Below are 16,271 nucleotides of genomic sequence, written 5' to 3' on the forward strand. Positions count from 1 at the left end.
GGTTCGATTCCTGGTCAGGGCACATGCCCAGGTTGTGGGCCAAATCCCCAGAGGGGGGCATGCAGGAGATGGCCAGTCGATGTTCTCTCTCATCAGTGTTTCTCTTTCTCTCTTCCTCTCCAAAATCAATATTAAAAAAACACACAAAAAAACACAACTTCCAAGTTCCCTTATAAACCCACATTATCTCATTTGCCATTTTGGTTCTTAAGCCAGTAGAGAACATGGATATTTATGCAAATACTTGGGTGTATTAGTTCATTACTATGAAATAATTCACACAGGGTAAGATCTAATAACTAAGACTTTTAAGCATTAATCTGGTCATACAACTTTAGAATGCTATTCAGAATTCTGTCTTTTACTTCATTTCTTGGTATCTTGGTTCAGTTGTACGGAATCAGAATTTAGAGTTCTAATGGAAAAGAATGAACAGAATTAGGCATTAGACTGTGAGGCTCTAGACTGGTGTGTGCTGCAAGCATTGATTTAGCATCAGATACTCACTACTTGCTTCTGGGCAATGCTGAGACATAGCATCTAAACAAATAAAACAAGATGATCACAGGTTTGTATCTAGAGAATTCCAGAAAATAAATTGTCCAATAATCCTAATAAATCACTAAGAATTACTAAATTAAAGAGGCAAATGAACTTTGTTTTGATAGTCTTTTTTTTTTTTTTTTTTAATCAAAATGATCAGTCTGTGCTTGTAAAATTCAAATGAAGAATTCTGTTTCTGGCAATGTGACAGACTAGATAGCATGAATAACTCTCCTATTGAAAAATAGCTAAAATCTTGGGTCAAATATGACCAAATGATCTTTATGAATACACTCCTGAAATGATACAGATTGAAAGAGTCCAAAGATTTTTTTTTTTTAATTGAAAGCAGGAAGCTTAGAAGATAAGCATTCATCATAGATTTCCCACTAAGGGTTTCTACTGAACCAGTGATTTACTACTCTTACCACTGCATGGAGATGCAGAAAAAGTCTAGCACCTCCCATTTTCCTAAGATGGAAGGTCTAATAAGATCTCCGTGTTGTGCAAAGCAGACACCCTCAGAGCCGTACTATCAGCATAAGGATGAATAGGAAATAAATAAACTCACTGCACAAAAGAAGACAGTGAGGAAAATTGTGTTTTCTAGTCTCACCATTAATGAGTCAAAACAATGTCATCCTTGAAAGTTTATGACCAGGAGCACTAGTCCTCACATGGGTTTCATTTAAGTATGTTCTTGACAATGTAATGAAGTTGTTAATTTTATTAATGTTCAACCCCTGGGTATTAATCTTTTTAATATTCTCTGTGACAAAATGGAAAATATGCATAAAGCAGGTATACAGCACTGTAAAAGACAAAGTTATTTAAGAAAAAATAATCACTTGTGTAATTATTTCATTTGTAAACTAATTTCCTTTTTTCCTGGGAACACCATTTTAATTTGAAAAAATGAGTAACAGTTAAACTGGTTATTCACACTTGGGTCTTTATTTGGCAAACATTTTCTTTAAATTGAACACAGTGAGCCTACTACTTAAAGGTAAGCAACTGATATTATTTGTTGCTAATGATAACATTAGAACTTTCAGTAAAAATTAGAATTTTGATAAACTTATACTCGCCACCTTAAGCTTGATAGTTACCCAGCTTATAAAAGAGTTTTCTGCTGGAATAGGTAGTGATAGAAGCAAATTTGGTTATTGGTATTATATAATGAAATGTTTCAGCATTTAGAACATCTGCCTAATTCAATAGATTTCCCAAATAACCAAAGTGTATGATACCAAGTGTATGTTACAAAATTATGGCTTAGTAAAAAATTCATTCAACATGCATGATAGAGCAATGGAGTTTATTTTAACAGGATTTGAAGAGTTTATTAATATGCCCTGGTCGGTTTGGTTCAGTGGTTAGAGCATCGGCCTGCAGTCCAGAGAGACCCAGGTTCGGTTCCCACTAAGGGCATATTTCTCAGTTGCAGTTTGCCCTCGGCCCCAGTTGGGGTTGTGCAAGAGGCAGCCACTAGATGTGTTCCTTTCACATTGATGTTTCTCTCTCTCTCCCCCTCCCACCCCATCTGAACAAAAATGGAAAAATGTCCTCAGGTGAGGATTAAAAAAAAAAAAAGAAAAGTTTACTAATATGATTTCAAATTCCACATTACACTTAACCTTTAAGAAACTACCTCTTGTAGACTTTAGTGAAGACCCAAAATTATCAGAAAAGATTATTAAAATACTACTATCTTTTTCTACTGCATATATGTATGAGGCTAGATTTTCTTCATCCAAAACAATATGAATTTGAGAATGAATATGACAGTCCAGTTGTCTGTTAAACCGGATATTGAAGAGATTTTAGAGGGACATAAAGACACTAATCAAATTTGTAAAAATGCAAAACAGTGACTTTTTTTAATTAAAGCGTTTTATATAGAGAGTATACGGAAAGCAACAAGGACAAATGGGTTCACAGGTAAATTCTACCAAACATTTAAGGAAGAATTTATAACAATTCTCTACAATCTCTTTAAGAAGATAGAAGCAGAAGGTATACCTCCTATTGCATTCTACAAAGACAGCATTAACCTATATCAAACCAAAGACATTACAAGAAAACTATAGACTACTACCTCTCACAAGCACAGATGCAAAACTTTTCAACAAAATATTAGCAAATTTAATCCAAAAAGTATAAAACGATGGGATTTATCCAAGGGATGCAAGTCTGGTTCAATATTTGAAAATCAATTAATATAATCCATCACATCAACAGACTAAAAAAAAAATCACACGATTATATCAATAAATACAGGTAAATCAATGGACAAAATCCAACACCAATTAATGATAAAAACTCTCAGCGTACTTAGAAGTAGAGGGAAACTTCCTCAATTTGATAAAGAACGTTTACAAAATCCCCACAGCTAACATCATACTTAATGGTGAGAAACTCAAAACTTTCTCACTAAGATCAGGTACAAAACAAAGATGTTCATTTTCATCACTCCTTTTCAACATTGTACTGGAAGCCCTTGCTGATGCAATAAGACAAGAAAAGGAAATAAAAATATATACATATTGGGAAGGGAGATATAAAACTGCCTTTGTTGGCAGACTACATGATCATCTATGTAGAAAATCCAAAAGGATTCACAAGTAAACTTCTGGAACTAATAAGTAATTTTAGGAAACTTACAGGATACTAGGTTTATATACAAAAGTAAATTGCTTTCCTATATAACAATAATGAACAAGTAGAATTTGAAATTAAAAACACAATTTCATTTACATTAGCACACTCCAAAATAAAGCTTTTAGGTATAAATCTAACAAAATGTACATGATCTATATGAGAAATACTACAAAACTTTGATAACAAAAATCAAAGAGATAAATAAAGAGATACTTCACATTGATGAATGGGAAGACTCAATATTGTCAAGATGTCAGTTCATCCCAACTTGATCTATAGATTCAGTGCAATCTCAATAAAAATTCCAGCAAGTTATTTTATGGCTATTGACAAATTGATTCTAAAGAAGAGACAAAAGACCAAGAAAACACAATACTGAAGAAGGAACAAAGTTGGAGGATTGATACCTCCTGATTTCAAAATTCACTAAAAAGCTACAGTAATCAAGACAGTGTGGTATTGATGAAAGAATAGACACAGATGTCATTGAAATTGAATAGAGTTCAGAAATAGACCCCCATAAATATAGTCAACTTATCTTTGACAAAAGAATAAAGGCAATACAATAGGTGAAAGATTATCTCTTCAACAAATGATACTGGAACAACTGCTCTAGAAAAATAAAGTCTCAAATAAACAAAGACAAGGATAACTAATAAACTCATATGCTAATATAACATTTTTTAATGAAGAATGGATATACCTAGAAGCAGTGAAATTTAACTAATTATATCTGAACACATCAGCATAGATGAATATCAAGAACCTAGATATTGAACATAAGAAGTCACAAAACTTTTTATTTCATGAAGTTATAAAACATGCAGAACTAGACAATATATTCTTCTTTTACTTTTATTGTGGTAAAATATACATAATATGAAATTTACCATTTTAAAACATTTTTAAGTGTACAGTTTAGTGGCATTAAGTATACTCACAATTTTGTATAACTCACCACTATCTGTTTTTGGAATTTCATCATCACTGACAGAAACCCGTTATCCATTAAACAGTAACTCTCTATCTTCTCTCTCCTTAGTGCTTGGTAACCTTTATTCTACTTTCTACCTCTGTAAATGTACCCATTTCTCATATAAGTGGAGAGACATTATATTAATTTTATTTATCTTGGGAGGGGGTCCATAGTAAATGATACATCATACAATGAACTATTCTGTAAGAAGACCCTAACTTAAATAATTTGGACAAGAGATACTTGTTCCCTCTAACTTCTCATACTATGAATAAAAGAATAACCTATTTAACTACATTGCTTGCTATCATTATGTTATATATAATTTTGTTATTTTTAGGGGGAAAAAAGTGGCCAGATTGGCTACATGCTTTTTTTTTTTTTTTTTTTAAATCTACAATGTATAAAACTTTTATAAACAAGTCCTGAGACTTAAGAGAATGTATTTATTCATTTTATAATTAGTTAATTCCTTATTATTATAAAATCTTTTTTATTTTATTTTGTACAGAGGAAACATTTATTCACCTATTGCTTATATTATAACTACCTGATTAACAGTGAGAATATATTGAGGTGGAGAATTTATTTTAGGTCTGATGAGAATGTCCATGCATAAATTTTAATAAGTACATTGCTACATTACTGTAGTAACTACTTTACTGTATTAATGTAGTAAAGACATTGCTTTAAAGCAAACATCCTGCATTTCGGTCTTCATTTATTTGTCTCATTTCAAGATTTGTAATTCTGGATAAATTATTTGTAATATTAGTGTAACAAATCAGGTTAAATGGCCCATAAATATTAAAAATAAATACTATTTGTTAAGCACCTACTATATGTTAAATACTAGGTATTTTTATATGTTGTTTCAAGAATTTCTCTGGGACATATTTCTAGGATGGGAATTGCTGATTTGTAAGATAAGCATGTGTTCAACATTACAAGGTAATGTTAAATTGACCTCCAAAATGGCTGATCAATTGAAATTCTCTCCTGCAGTGTAAGAGAATTTTTATTTTTCTATCAACACTTGGTATCATCCAGTATTTGAAAACACCAATCTGAGAGTATGAAACTGAGGTTCAGTCAGATACATGAAGAAATATGCCAAAGATTAATCAATAAATAAGTGCTGGTGTTACATAAAATAGACTGGATTTCCAAATATGGAAATATATAGGTTAATAGGTTGATTCTTTTTTTTTTTTTTTTTTAAATCCTTACCCAAGGACATTTTTCCATTTTTTGTTCAGATAAAGTGGGAGGGAGAGAGAGAGAGAGAGAAACATTGACATGAAAGAGACACATCGAGTGGCTGCCACCCGCACGACCCAACCAGGGCCTGGGGCAAACTGCAACCAAGGTACGTGCCCTTAGCAGGAACCAAACCCGGGTCTCTCTGGACCTCAGGCCGACATTCTAACCACTGAACAAACTGGCCAGGGAGGTTGATTATTTTTTTATAACAATGAGAATAGTTATAAAAAAATGAGAGTGAGATTTCTTAAGTAAAATAATGTTACGTAAGAACTTCCTTTGGGGGAAGTATTTCTGAAAATGTGATTTTATTTATTTTATTTTTAATTTATTGATTTTGAGAGAGAGAGAGAAATTTGTTGTTTTATTTACTTATACATTCATTGGTTGATTCTTGTGTTTTGTTTTGTTTTTTACATATGTTTTTATTGGTTTTCTAGAGAGAGGAAGGGAGAGAGAGAGAGAAACATCCATGAGAGAGAAACATTGATTGGCTGCTCCTGCATGCCCCCCAGTGGGGATCAAGCCCAAAACCCAGGCATGTGCTGTGACAGGGAACCAAACCGCCACCTCTCAGTCCATGGGATGATGCTCAATCCACTGAACCATGCCTCCTGGGCCATTGGTTGATTTTTGTATGTGCCCTGACCAGGGATTGAACGCACAATCTTGGCATATGGGATGACGCTCTAACCAATTGAGCTACATGGTCAGAGCCTAAAAAGTGTGATTTTAGATTAACTAGATCAGAATCACCTGGTAGTAGTGGTTTTCGTGTGTGAGGGGGAGGGGTGGGATGGTAGTAGGGGAGGGACTTAACAATTTTAGAAAACGCAGGGCCCATCTCTAGTTTAATTAATTTAGGATCTCTACAGTGGGGGATAGGACCGTAAATTTTTAACAAGACCTCCTAGTTTTATTTTATTTTTTACATAAACCCTAAAGTTTAAGAACTGCTTTAGGGATTCCCAAAATATTTCCCTATTCACATATAAACATACATAAAAATGGGACCAATACATTTATTAACATGGGGCCAGAGGCAGAAACTTAGTCCTACACATGTGTAAACACTCACTTCTTTTTGACTTTTTTCATCAAACTTCCTTTCTCTAAAAGTTTCTCTTACTATTTTTCTCTTACTTTTGTCCTCTTGTCTAACCTGCATGCGATATGAAATATCATCAGTACTCTGGCATCAATAACAGTAATTCTCTCCAAACTTCCTCTGCCTGGCTGACCCTTACTTCTTTAAAGAGGACTACAGCCCTGGCCGGTTTGGCTCAGCAGTTGGAGCGTCGGCCTGTGGTCCAGAGAGACCCGGGTTCGGTTCCCGCTAGGGGCGTGTACCTGGGTTGCAGTTTGCCCCCGGCCCTGGTTGGTCGTGTGGGTGGCAGCCTCTCGATGTGTCCCTTTCACGTCGATGTTTCTTGCTCTCTCTCCCTCCCACTCTATCTGACCAAAAAAATGGAAAAATGTCCTTGGGTGAGGATGAAAAAAAAAAGAGGACTACAAATGCAAAAAAGATATGCTCATATAGCAATACAATCAGTTAACTCATTTTTCTTTATAGAACTGTTGATAGCAATGATACCAATCTTGCGAGGGTCAAGATTTGGCTTCATTGGTTATAAAAAGTGAAGATTCATGGAGCTGGGGTTAGAGCTGTGAAAGATCCTCATGTTTTTATCATTTATATTCTTTTAAAATATACTTTCTATGAGATAGCTCATTTTAAGGAGGAAAACAGTATCTGAGCTAGGTGAAGAATTAGTAGAAACATTACCCAGATCCCCTTTTCCAAGGACATAGACTTTAGTGAGATCCTGTGTTAATATTAGGAATGAATAGTATAGACTCAAAAGAGCTATATACTGCCTACCTGCCCATACCTTATAAGGAGTTGTTTTGTTGTAGCTGAGAAGTTATTGCTTTCAATTAAGTAGCATAGCTAATTGTGTTTAGAATTTAGTAAATGTACTTCTTGTTTTTTCAGAGACACCAATTTACCAAATATTTAAAAATTCTTTAAGTCCAGCAGAAAACCCTTTTCTACATAATTTTTGTATAAAAAATGAGATCAAGAGAATGTGAAACATGAAGACTCTGGATTTTGCAGGAATCATCCTTAAACTGGGCTTTCAAAATTATGTGCATTTCCAAGTTATCTTAATTTTTACTTTATTTTATTTATTTTTTAATGTTTTTATTTTTTTAATTTTTTTTTTTATCCTCACCCGAGGACATTTTTGCATTTATCTTCAGAGCGGGAAAGAGAGCAGGGTGAAGAGAGAGAGAGAGAGAAACATCAATGTGAGAAAGACACATTCAGTGGTTGCTACCCCTACACAACCCCAACTGGGGCCGGGGACAAATTGCAACCGAGGTATGTGCCCTTAGTGGGGCCAATGCTCTAACCGCTGAGCCAAACAGGCCAGGGCACAAGTTATGTTAATTTTTATAGTTTTATTATTTGGTTATAAAATTAGATAATTACTATCAAAGGATCAATGTCATACTTCTGAAACAGATGTTTAACAAAATCTGAAAACATGTGGCACTTTGTCATGGTTTCAAGACAGGCTTTAAGTCCTATATTATTATATGTAGAAGTCCTTAGCTATTTGAAAGGTACAATAAGAGATTATTGTTCATATCAGTGTAATCAGTTGATACTCCCTGATCATATTTTTTCATTTTGCACATTGTCAGAACCCTGGACCATAATCTTATTCTTTGATTGACAGTAGCAACCAGGGAAAGAACACTTGTATTGTTTGGGTTAGTCACATCTGTTCAACTTGATTCAGTTGAGGGTATTTGCATATTCTTAAGTATGTCTTCTGAGAGAGCTTAAATCCTTCTCAAGTGCTTGATGCATTTTTGAAATTCATTCATAAGGTATCTACATGCACTAATAGTTCTGTATAATATTGCTGTGCATAATCTGACAGATAAGACCATGTTTTAAAACAAGGTATTCTTTAGGGATGCTACATTACATTTTTACTTGGTCTGCTGGCAGAAATTCAATTTTTTTTAAAAAAGGCTGTTTCAATGTTTTGATTAAATTAGTATATCCTAATTTTAGACAAGTTTGTCAGTCATAGGACAAATAAAGATTTATTAAATAATTCAAATGTCAATGGTAGTTTCTCCTGTCTTGGTTGGAAAATTGAGTAATTTTATAGAATACAAATGTAGAGCTTGAATAGATTTGTTTAGTCTCCTGAGGCTCAAGGTCATGTAGTTTGGAAATTAGGCTTTATTTTAGGTCTGAACTCTCAGACCAATAAACTCTAAGGAATGCTAGTATATGACTTCTGGTTTCCATTAATGATGGTATATGACCTCTAATTTACATTATTTACAAATTTTATTGTAAAGTTTCTCATATGATCTTATTAACTAGTGCCACCCCAATAAATTTACTTTTAAAAATAAAATAAATAAAATTTTTCCTTGCCATTAGAACACATAGCCTGGGATTATTATGTTTTATTCATTATAACATTTCTCCAGAATTGACACCTTGTCTTCTTCATACTTAATCATTATTTTGCTGTCCTGTTATCATTGTTCTCCTATGCTATTATTCTATAAAGAATAATTTTTAAACAAGATATTATATTAATGGAATGTTAAATACCTTTGATAGCAAATAGGTTTCATTTTGTGTTCTGTTTCTGATGAATTGGCAATAGCTGTGTGGAGAAGAATTTTGAAATCTGCTGGGGTTACTTAGTTGTGTCTGCCACGTGGCATAGGATCGGAGAAGCCAACCATTTCTTCCTTGATATATATGATCTTAGGAAAGAGAGAGAACTATAAACTGGAGTGATCAGAAAAGGCCCCAGGAAGAAATAAGGCTCATAGTACGGGATAGATAGAATCTAGTATTTGTAGGCACAATGAGGTAGAATGCCACCAAAGTGGGATGTTTTATAAAAAAATTGTAGGCATTCAGAAAGCTTAATTAGGTTAATTTAACCTAATATCATTACATTTAAATTATAATGTAAATAGGTTACATTAACTATAATCAAAGGAAGGAAAACAATTATTGAGAACTTTGATACCTAGCCCTGTGCTTTTCACAGGAATCCCAGAGACTTTGTTCTCATTTGCATTCCTTGCTTTTCCTTTCCTGAGTTATTGAGGGTTGTTCAAGTCTTCCCCTATTTCTGCCTGGCCAGCTCTCTCCAATTTTATATCTGCCTTAAATATATAAAAGTTGGATATAACCCCATCATGATTTTATTTCATTGTGTTATAGGAATTCATTGGAGAAGGAAGTCTCAATTGTTATTTAACCATATTATTAAAATAGTATTTAAAAATATTTGACTATAAAGTAAATAATTCCAAATTACATAATTATTTTTATCTTCCAGGAGTCCCCTTCTGGTCGAAGGAAAGCTCTTGCTACTAGCAGCATCAACATGAAACAGTATGCAAGCCCTATGCCAACTCAGACTGATGTCAAGTTGAAATTTAAGCCATTGTCTAAAAAAGTTGTATCTGCCACTCTCCAGTTTTCATTATCTTGCATTTTCCTCCGGGAAGGAAAAGCTACGTAAGTTTCTTTTGTCAAAAAAGCCGCTTCAGAGTGTGTTTTAAAACACTGTAGGTAAATAGCTTTTGACTCAGTAGATTGGTAGCAGTTGAGAACATCCTACCACATACCAATCATTCTTACCATTCTTTGTTTCAGAGGCTGAATTAAATGAACTCTTGTTATTTATAGCCTCTTTTGACTCTAGAGAATGAACAATCATATAAAAGTGATCACAGCAAGTTTCAAATGCTAAATTGTATATTATAGGATATCATACATGTTTGTTTTATATTTTAGTGTCTTCAGTATACGTGGTTGTATTCTGAAATACGGACAGTTCAATTTTTGGAGCTGTTTAATTCAGCTGAGGTGTGAGAGGAATCCAAAAGGAAAAGTTTAGGATAAGAGTGATGAAAAGAATTGAAGGAACATTTGTCAATTCATGTTCTTTGGCTCAGCCTTCCAAAAATTTTATATCAAGGTACAGTTAGACACACTTCGTTATAATAACAGTCCTTTCAAAAATCACTTCTAAAGCACTGAATAGGCCCTGGCCGGTTTGGCTCAGCAGTTAGAGCGTTGGCCTGCGGTCTGGAGAGACCCGGGTTCGGTTCCCCCTAAGGGCACGTACCTCGGTTGCAGTTTGTCCCCGGCCCTGGTTGGTCGTGCGGGTGGCGACCACTCAATGTGTCCCTTTCACATCGATGTTTCTCTCTCTCTCTGTCTCTCTCCCTCCCACTCTATCTGAACAAAATATCGAAAAATGTCCTCGGGTAAGGATAAAAAATAAATAAATAAATAAAGCACTGAATAGGCATTGCACAAAGATAATTTCTATACCCAGTTCTAGTCTCTTAAAAGACTTAATATTGTAACTGGATAAAACAAGGTGAACATACCTAGAACAGGTTAAAAAAAAAAGTAACATCCACCCTGGTTTTGCATATAGTTAAGTCACGTGTAAGTGCATGTTTTGGGTGTAGTGAAACGGTTAGTTCCTATTTGGAGTGGAGAATTCAGGGAAAGGAGAAATGTAAATTCTATGCCTAGACTTAAAAGGTGAAGGGAAGAAGGCAGCTATAAATATTGCAATCCAATCTGAATCACACTTCTGAATATATTTGACCTAGTGAAATGTGGTTACTATAATTGGCCATATCTACTTGACTGATTAGACTGAATACTCTGCATCAAAATGAGATGTTTGGCACTCATCTGCAGAGCTGCAAATGACTTGATAGATAACAGTAAGCCTCTTCTCTGAAAAGTTTGCTTCTAAGTTAGTGTAGCAGACAGACAGTGCAGAATGGAAGCAATTAGTCTTTCATTTCGACCTTAAATAGTAGAGTTAAATATTGAGGAATTAAAAATAAAATTCTTACCCGAAGTCCAAGCTTAAAATGAAAGGAAACAGAGGAAGAAGAGAGAAAACAAAATTAAAGAAGATCCTTTGAAGGTGGACTCCTTTCCACTGGGCAGAAACACCATTTAAAAGAATATGGGTAAGAGGAAATTCAGTCAAACCAGGTGTCTCTCAGTTTGAGTGAAGAATTCTCTCAAACACCCTAAATTCCCTCTCTCCTCCTCATTCCTTGCCTCCTTACCTTTCCCAAAGAAAAATGTTCAGGGTTAAAATATGAGGAAATTAAAGAGGTAAAATTAAATAGATTAACATTTTAAGAATAATGTCGTATCTTGAAATTATCCCCCATTGATAGGTGAGCAATTTGTAAGACATTCATACAATGTAACAACTGTTTTTGTTCATGCTTACTTTGTGTCACTAACTTATCTTAAAAGGGGGAAATGATTATAATTCTAAGCTATATGAGATAAGATGCAAATAATTTAAAAAACCAGTTTAGAGTGCCAAGTCATGTATTTTAGAAGAGTGAATATTAACAAGCACCACTTTACAAAAGAAACAGTATATATATTTTTTATTGTATTGTGCTAAGAACATGAGACACTGTTTTAATTTGGCTTTCTGAGTTTTGAGAAAGTATATGTGACTGAAATTTAGTTTGTATATAACATGTTAGAAATATGTTTCATCCACTGTAGTTTTCAATTTAAGGTGAAAATGACAGATTAGGAAAACTTAAATTATTTGATGTTTAGAGTATTTAATGTAAATTCTTTCTTTTCATTTTTGTTCATATTCTAATGTAAACTTTATAAATTTATATTTTAAATACTTCAATATAAAAACATTTTTACATTTTACCAACTATATGATATCTAACTTATAATCACCCATGTCATTTTCCATCTTGTAATTCTTAAAAAGGCTAGACTTTATCTTAAGATGCTTTTTATATTACATTAGTTCTTTTTTTTTTTTAGGGAGTTATAGCCCCTTTGAGAAAAATGCACCTTTAAACAAGATTAAAATACAATTTACAGGACCTTACTAGTGCTTTTTCCTCCAATTCACAAAACCAAAAGGGTTCATGGACTTCAGATTAAGAATTTCTATTTTAATTCCTTATGAAAATTTAAATATTTCAAAGTTTGGATCTCATCTGATTTGGCAACTATCTCACTGTTTTATGAAACAAGTTTTTGTTTCCAGGCTTCATGGTTAGGAAACCATACTTTAATCCCATAAAGAAAATTTTAGTCTTCCATATGTCTGTAACAGTAACACAGAGTTAAAGTAACTCCTAACCAGTTAGTTTTTAATCCTGTTTGCTTTTAACTAATTAAACATGTTGTTTAAAAATTAATAAATGAGTATTCAGGGTTTTCAATAGTATTTTACAACTGTTTAAGATGACTTATAAATGTACAGAAAAGGAATATATTAATATTTTCTTAAGAAACAGTTTTTTTTCAAGCAATATCATTTAATGAACTGTGTATTTTATTATAAATCATTGATATAGGGATGAAGACATGCAAAGTTTGGCTAGTTTGATGAGTATGAAGCAGGCTGACATTGGGAATTTAGATGACTTTGAAGAAGATAATGAAGATGATGATGAGAACCGAGTAAACCAAGAAGAAAAGGCAGCAAAAATTACAGGTTGGTTTTATGAGCATTAAGCTAAAAGGTTTTTGTTTGTATTTTGATAAAGTGGAAAAACTCATTCTTACTTCCCAGGAAAAAAACAATTTCACTAACAAGGTATTTTTTCTTTCTTAAGCCTTTATAATAAATACAATAAACCATTTAGCTCTCTGCAAACTTTGCATGCTGCAAATGGTAATAACAGGTTTCAGCAGTTCAAGATCAAGTCCAAGTTTAGTCAAAAATGCATAAAACTTATTACAACTACTAATTGTAGTATGAAGTGGCCTAAATATGTTCATACTTATTTTGTCAATGTATGAATGAATACTCTAAGTAAAGAAATGAGAAGATGCATTAGCCACCTTCGCCTACGCATGGACATTTTATCTTATATCTAGAAGCTTCCATGTAATTATTCATTATAGTTGGTTTGATCAAATGACTAAAATGTTAAGTGATTAGAACCTCTTTGTATTAATTGGTCAATAAATAAATACTTATTGATAATCTGGCTATCACACTTAAGGAATTTATGTTATACTTTTATAATTGGAGTGAAAATAAAGTGCTCAATATATATATATACTTCTTTCAGCCAATTAATCCCTCTAAATTTCTGGATTGATATTCCTTGACTTCTATCATTTATTCACTTCTTAGTGATTTCTCCAAATTCATTGGGTACTTTGTCATCCATCTCTTTGCTCTGCTCAACACTTACTATTATATGGGGGATTTTCATTGATTACATGAATGACCCATTTTACTCCTGAGCCAGAAGGTTCCTTGACTTACTCAGTTTTAGTGACTTTCACTTCTACACTACTTCTGGAAATCTGTTATAAGGAATTGATCAAACTTATATAGAAAGATAGATGTTTTTTCCTGTGCAAATTTTATACATTATTATTTTCCTAATTTATGTTTACTGTTTTGATTTCTTATTTAGCTCACAGGTATTTAGGAGAGTATGTTTTATTGTGGGCTTTGTTTATTTATTTTTAGTTTATTTCTGATTTAATAGCATTCATATAAGATTCTGGACTGTCAAATTTCAGTTTAAAAAAATATGAGGTTTGTTTCTTTGTAGTCTAGATATATGATCTGTTTTTCTAAATTTTCCATATGTATTTTTTTACATGTATATTCTGTTTGTTGGATTCAGCATCTAGCTATTAGACTAAATTTTAATTTATATTATTTAGTTACTTATATTATTATTCCTTTTGTTTATCTATGAAAGACAGACAACTTCAATGTTAATTTAGTTTATAAAAATGTATTCTTTTTTTTTAATCCTCACCCAAGGACATTTTTCCATTTTTTTGTTCAGATAGAGTGGGAGGGAGAGAGAAGAAGAGAGAGAGAGAAACATCGACATGAAAGGGACACATCAAGTGGTTGCCACCCACATGACCCAACCAGGGCCGGGGACAGACTGCACCCGAGGTACACGCCCTTAGCGGGAACCAAACCCAGGTCTCTCTGGACCACAGGCCGATGCTCTAACCGCTGAGAAAAACTGTCCAGGGCAATAAAAATGTATTCTTTTATAGCTTCACTATGGATTGTAATTTGATCAATTTACCCTATTCATGCCTCTTGCCTTGAAATTGTGCCTGATGTTGATATTTGTAACCCATACTTTCTTTATGTTTGTATTTCTTGGTGAGTTTTTTACTTTATTTTTAACCTAACTATATTAAGCATTCTCTTATAAATAGTATTTGGTTGATCTAACATTAGTATTTGAACCCTTTGATAGTTATATTTCTTTTTATCTTCACTTGAGGATATGTTTATTGAGTTGAGAGAGAGAGGAAGGAAGGGAGAAGAGAGAGAGAGACATGAAACATAAATCAGTTGCTTACCATATGTGCCCCACCTGGAGATTGAACCCAAAACCCAGGTATGTACCCTGATCAGGAATCAGCCCACAACATTTTGCTATACAGGACAACACTCCAACCAACTGAGCCACCTGGGCAGGGCTAGTTATATTTCTTGATAACTGACATACTTAATTTTGCTTACACTATTTTATGTATACTTGGGGGAGATTTAAAATTTTTTTTTTCCCACTCACCTATTACATTATGCCATTTTCAAATTTTCTTTATTTAAGCAGTTTTTAAAGGGGTAACTTAGAAATTAAACATCCTATTTTCATTTTAGAACACTATCCTCTATAATAAGTTAGATGGATAAATGAATGAACCTATATTTCTCTGCTAACATTAAAAATAAAACATAAGCCCTGGCCAGTTTGGCTCAGCAGTTACAGTGTCGGCCCAAGGACCGAAGTGTTGTTGTGGCTTTGATTCCTGGTCAAGGACACGTACCTGAGTTGCAGGTTCGATCCCCAGCCCGGGTTGGGATCATGTAGGAGGCAACCAATCAATGTGTCTCTTTCACAGCCATGTTTCTCTCTCCCTCCCTTCCTCCCTTTCACTCTATCTAAAAACCAATGGAAAAATATCCTTGGATGAGGATTAACAAAAAACTAACTAACTAAATAAAAATAAAATAAAACAGTGTGTTGACTCACCTCATGAGAGATTTGATATGATTCCCTCTTTTCTTTATTTGAACCCCTACCTCTAACCCCTTCTGCCTATTATTTTTATTTCAGTAACATTTTGTTTTTCCCCCCAAATACAAATGCTGACATTGGCACTACGTTTAAATGATGTCAGCAACAGTTGTACAGTTCTTTTTATTTGTTTATTAAAATTTTTTTTTTATTGACTTTAGAGAGAGAGAGGAAGAGAGGGAGAGGGAGAGAGAGATAGAAACATCGATGAGAGAGAATATCGATTGGCCGCCTTCTGCATGCCCCCACTGTGATTTGGCCCACAACCCAGGCATGTGCCCTGACCAGGAATTGAACCAGTGACCTCTTGGTGCATGGGTCGATGCTCAACCACTGGCCCACACTGGCCAGGCTGTACAGTTCATTTTAAAAGGCCATGTCTTTCCTGTCTTTGAGTTCTTTGTTTTATTTGGCTAGCTGGAGTACTTCAAGTTGGTGTTCTTCCTCTACCACCACCATTGACCTTTCTACCTGTCCTTCAAATTTTAATTCTGTTGCCACATAGTCTGAGAAACCTTTCATGCCCACTCCCTCTTCAGTTTGACCACTTCATCCTTTATGCTAATACTGTACCATTTATAAATGCAGGCATTTTTTTTTCCACAGCATGAGTTTTTATAATTTTAGTGGGATATTATTTGATATTTTTATTAGAGGATAC

At 33.8% G+C, this 16,271-nt stretch overlaps 1 protein-coding gene across 7 annotated transcripts in view; it reads left to right on the plus strand.

Annotated features, from left to right (window-relative positions):
• The window catches only part of EHBP1 (EH domain binding protein 1), a 602,469-nt gene that overhangs the window by 374,477 nt on the left and 211,721 nt on the right, over positions 1 to 16,271 (plus strand). For all 7 annotated transcript variants that reach the window (XM_036263545.1, XM_036263548.1, XM_036263550.1 and 4 more), the window contains 2 exons: positions 9,838 to 10,019; positions 12,890 to 13,029. In XM_036263545.1, the coding sequence (XP_036119438.1) occupies positions 9,838 to 10,019; positions 12,890 to 13,029 (322 nt within the window). The remainder of the gene's footprint in view (positions 1 to 9,837; positions 10,020 to 12,889; positions 13,030 to 16,271) is intronic.

The sequence above is a fragment of the Molossus molossus genome, unplaced genomic scaffold (genome assembly GCF_014108415.1).
Source record: "Molossus molossus isolate mMolMol1 unplaced genomic scaffold, mMolMol1.p scaffold_m16_p_15, whole genome shotgun sequence".
Lineage (NCBI taxonomy): Eukaryota > Metazoa > Chordata > Mammalia > Chiroptera > Molossidae > Molossus > Molossus molossus.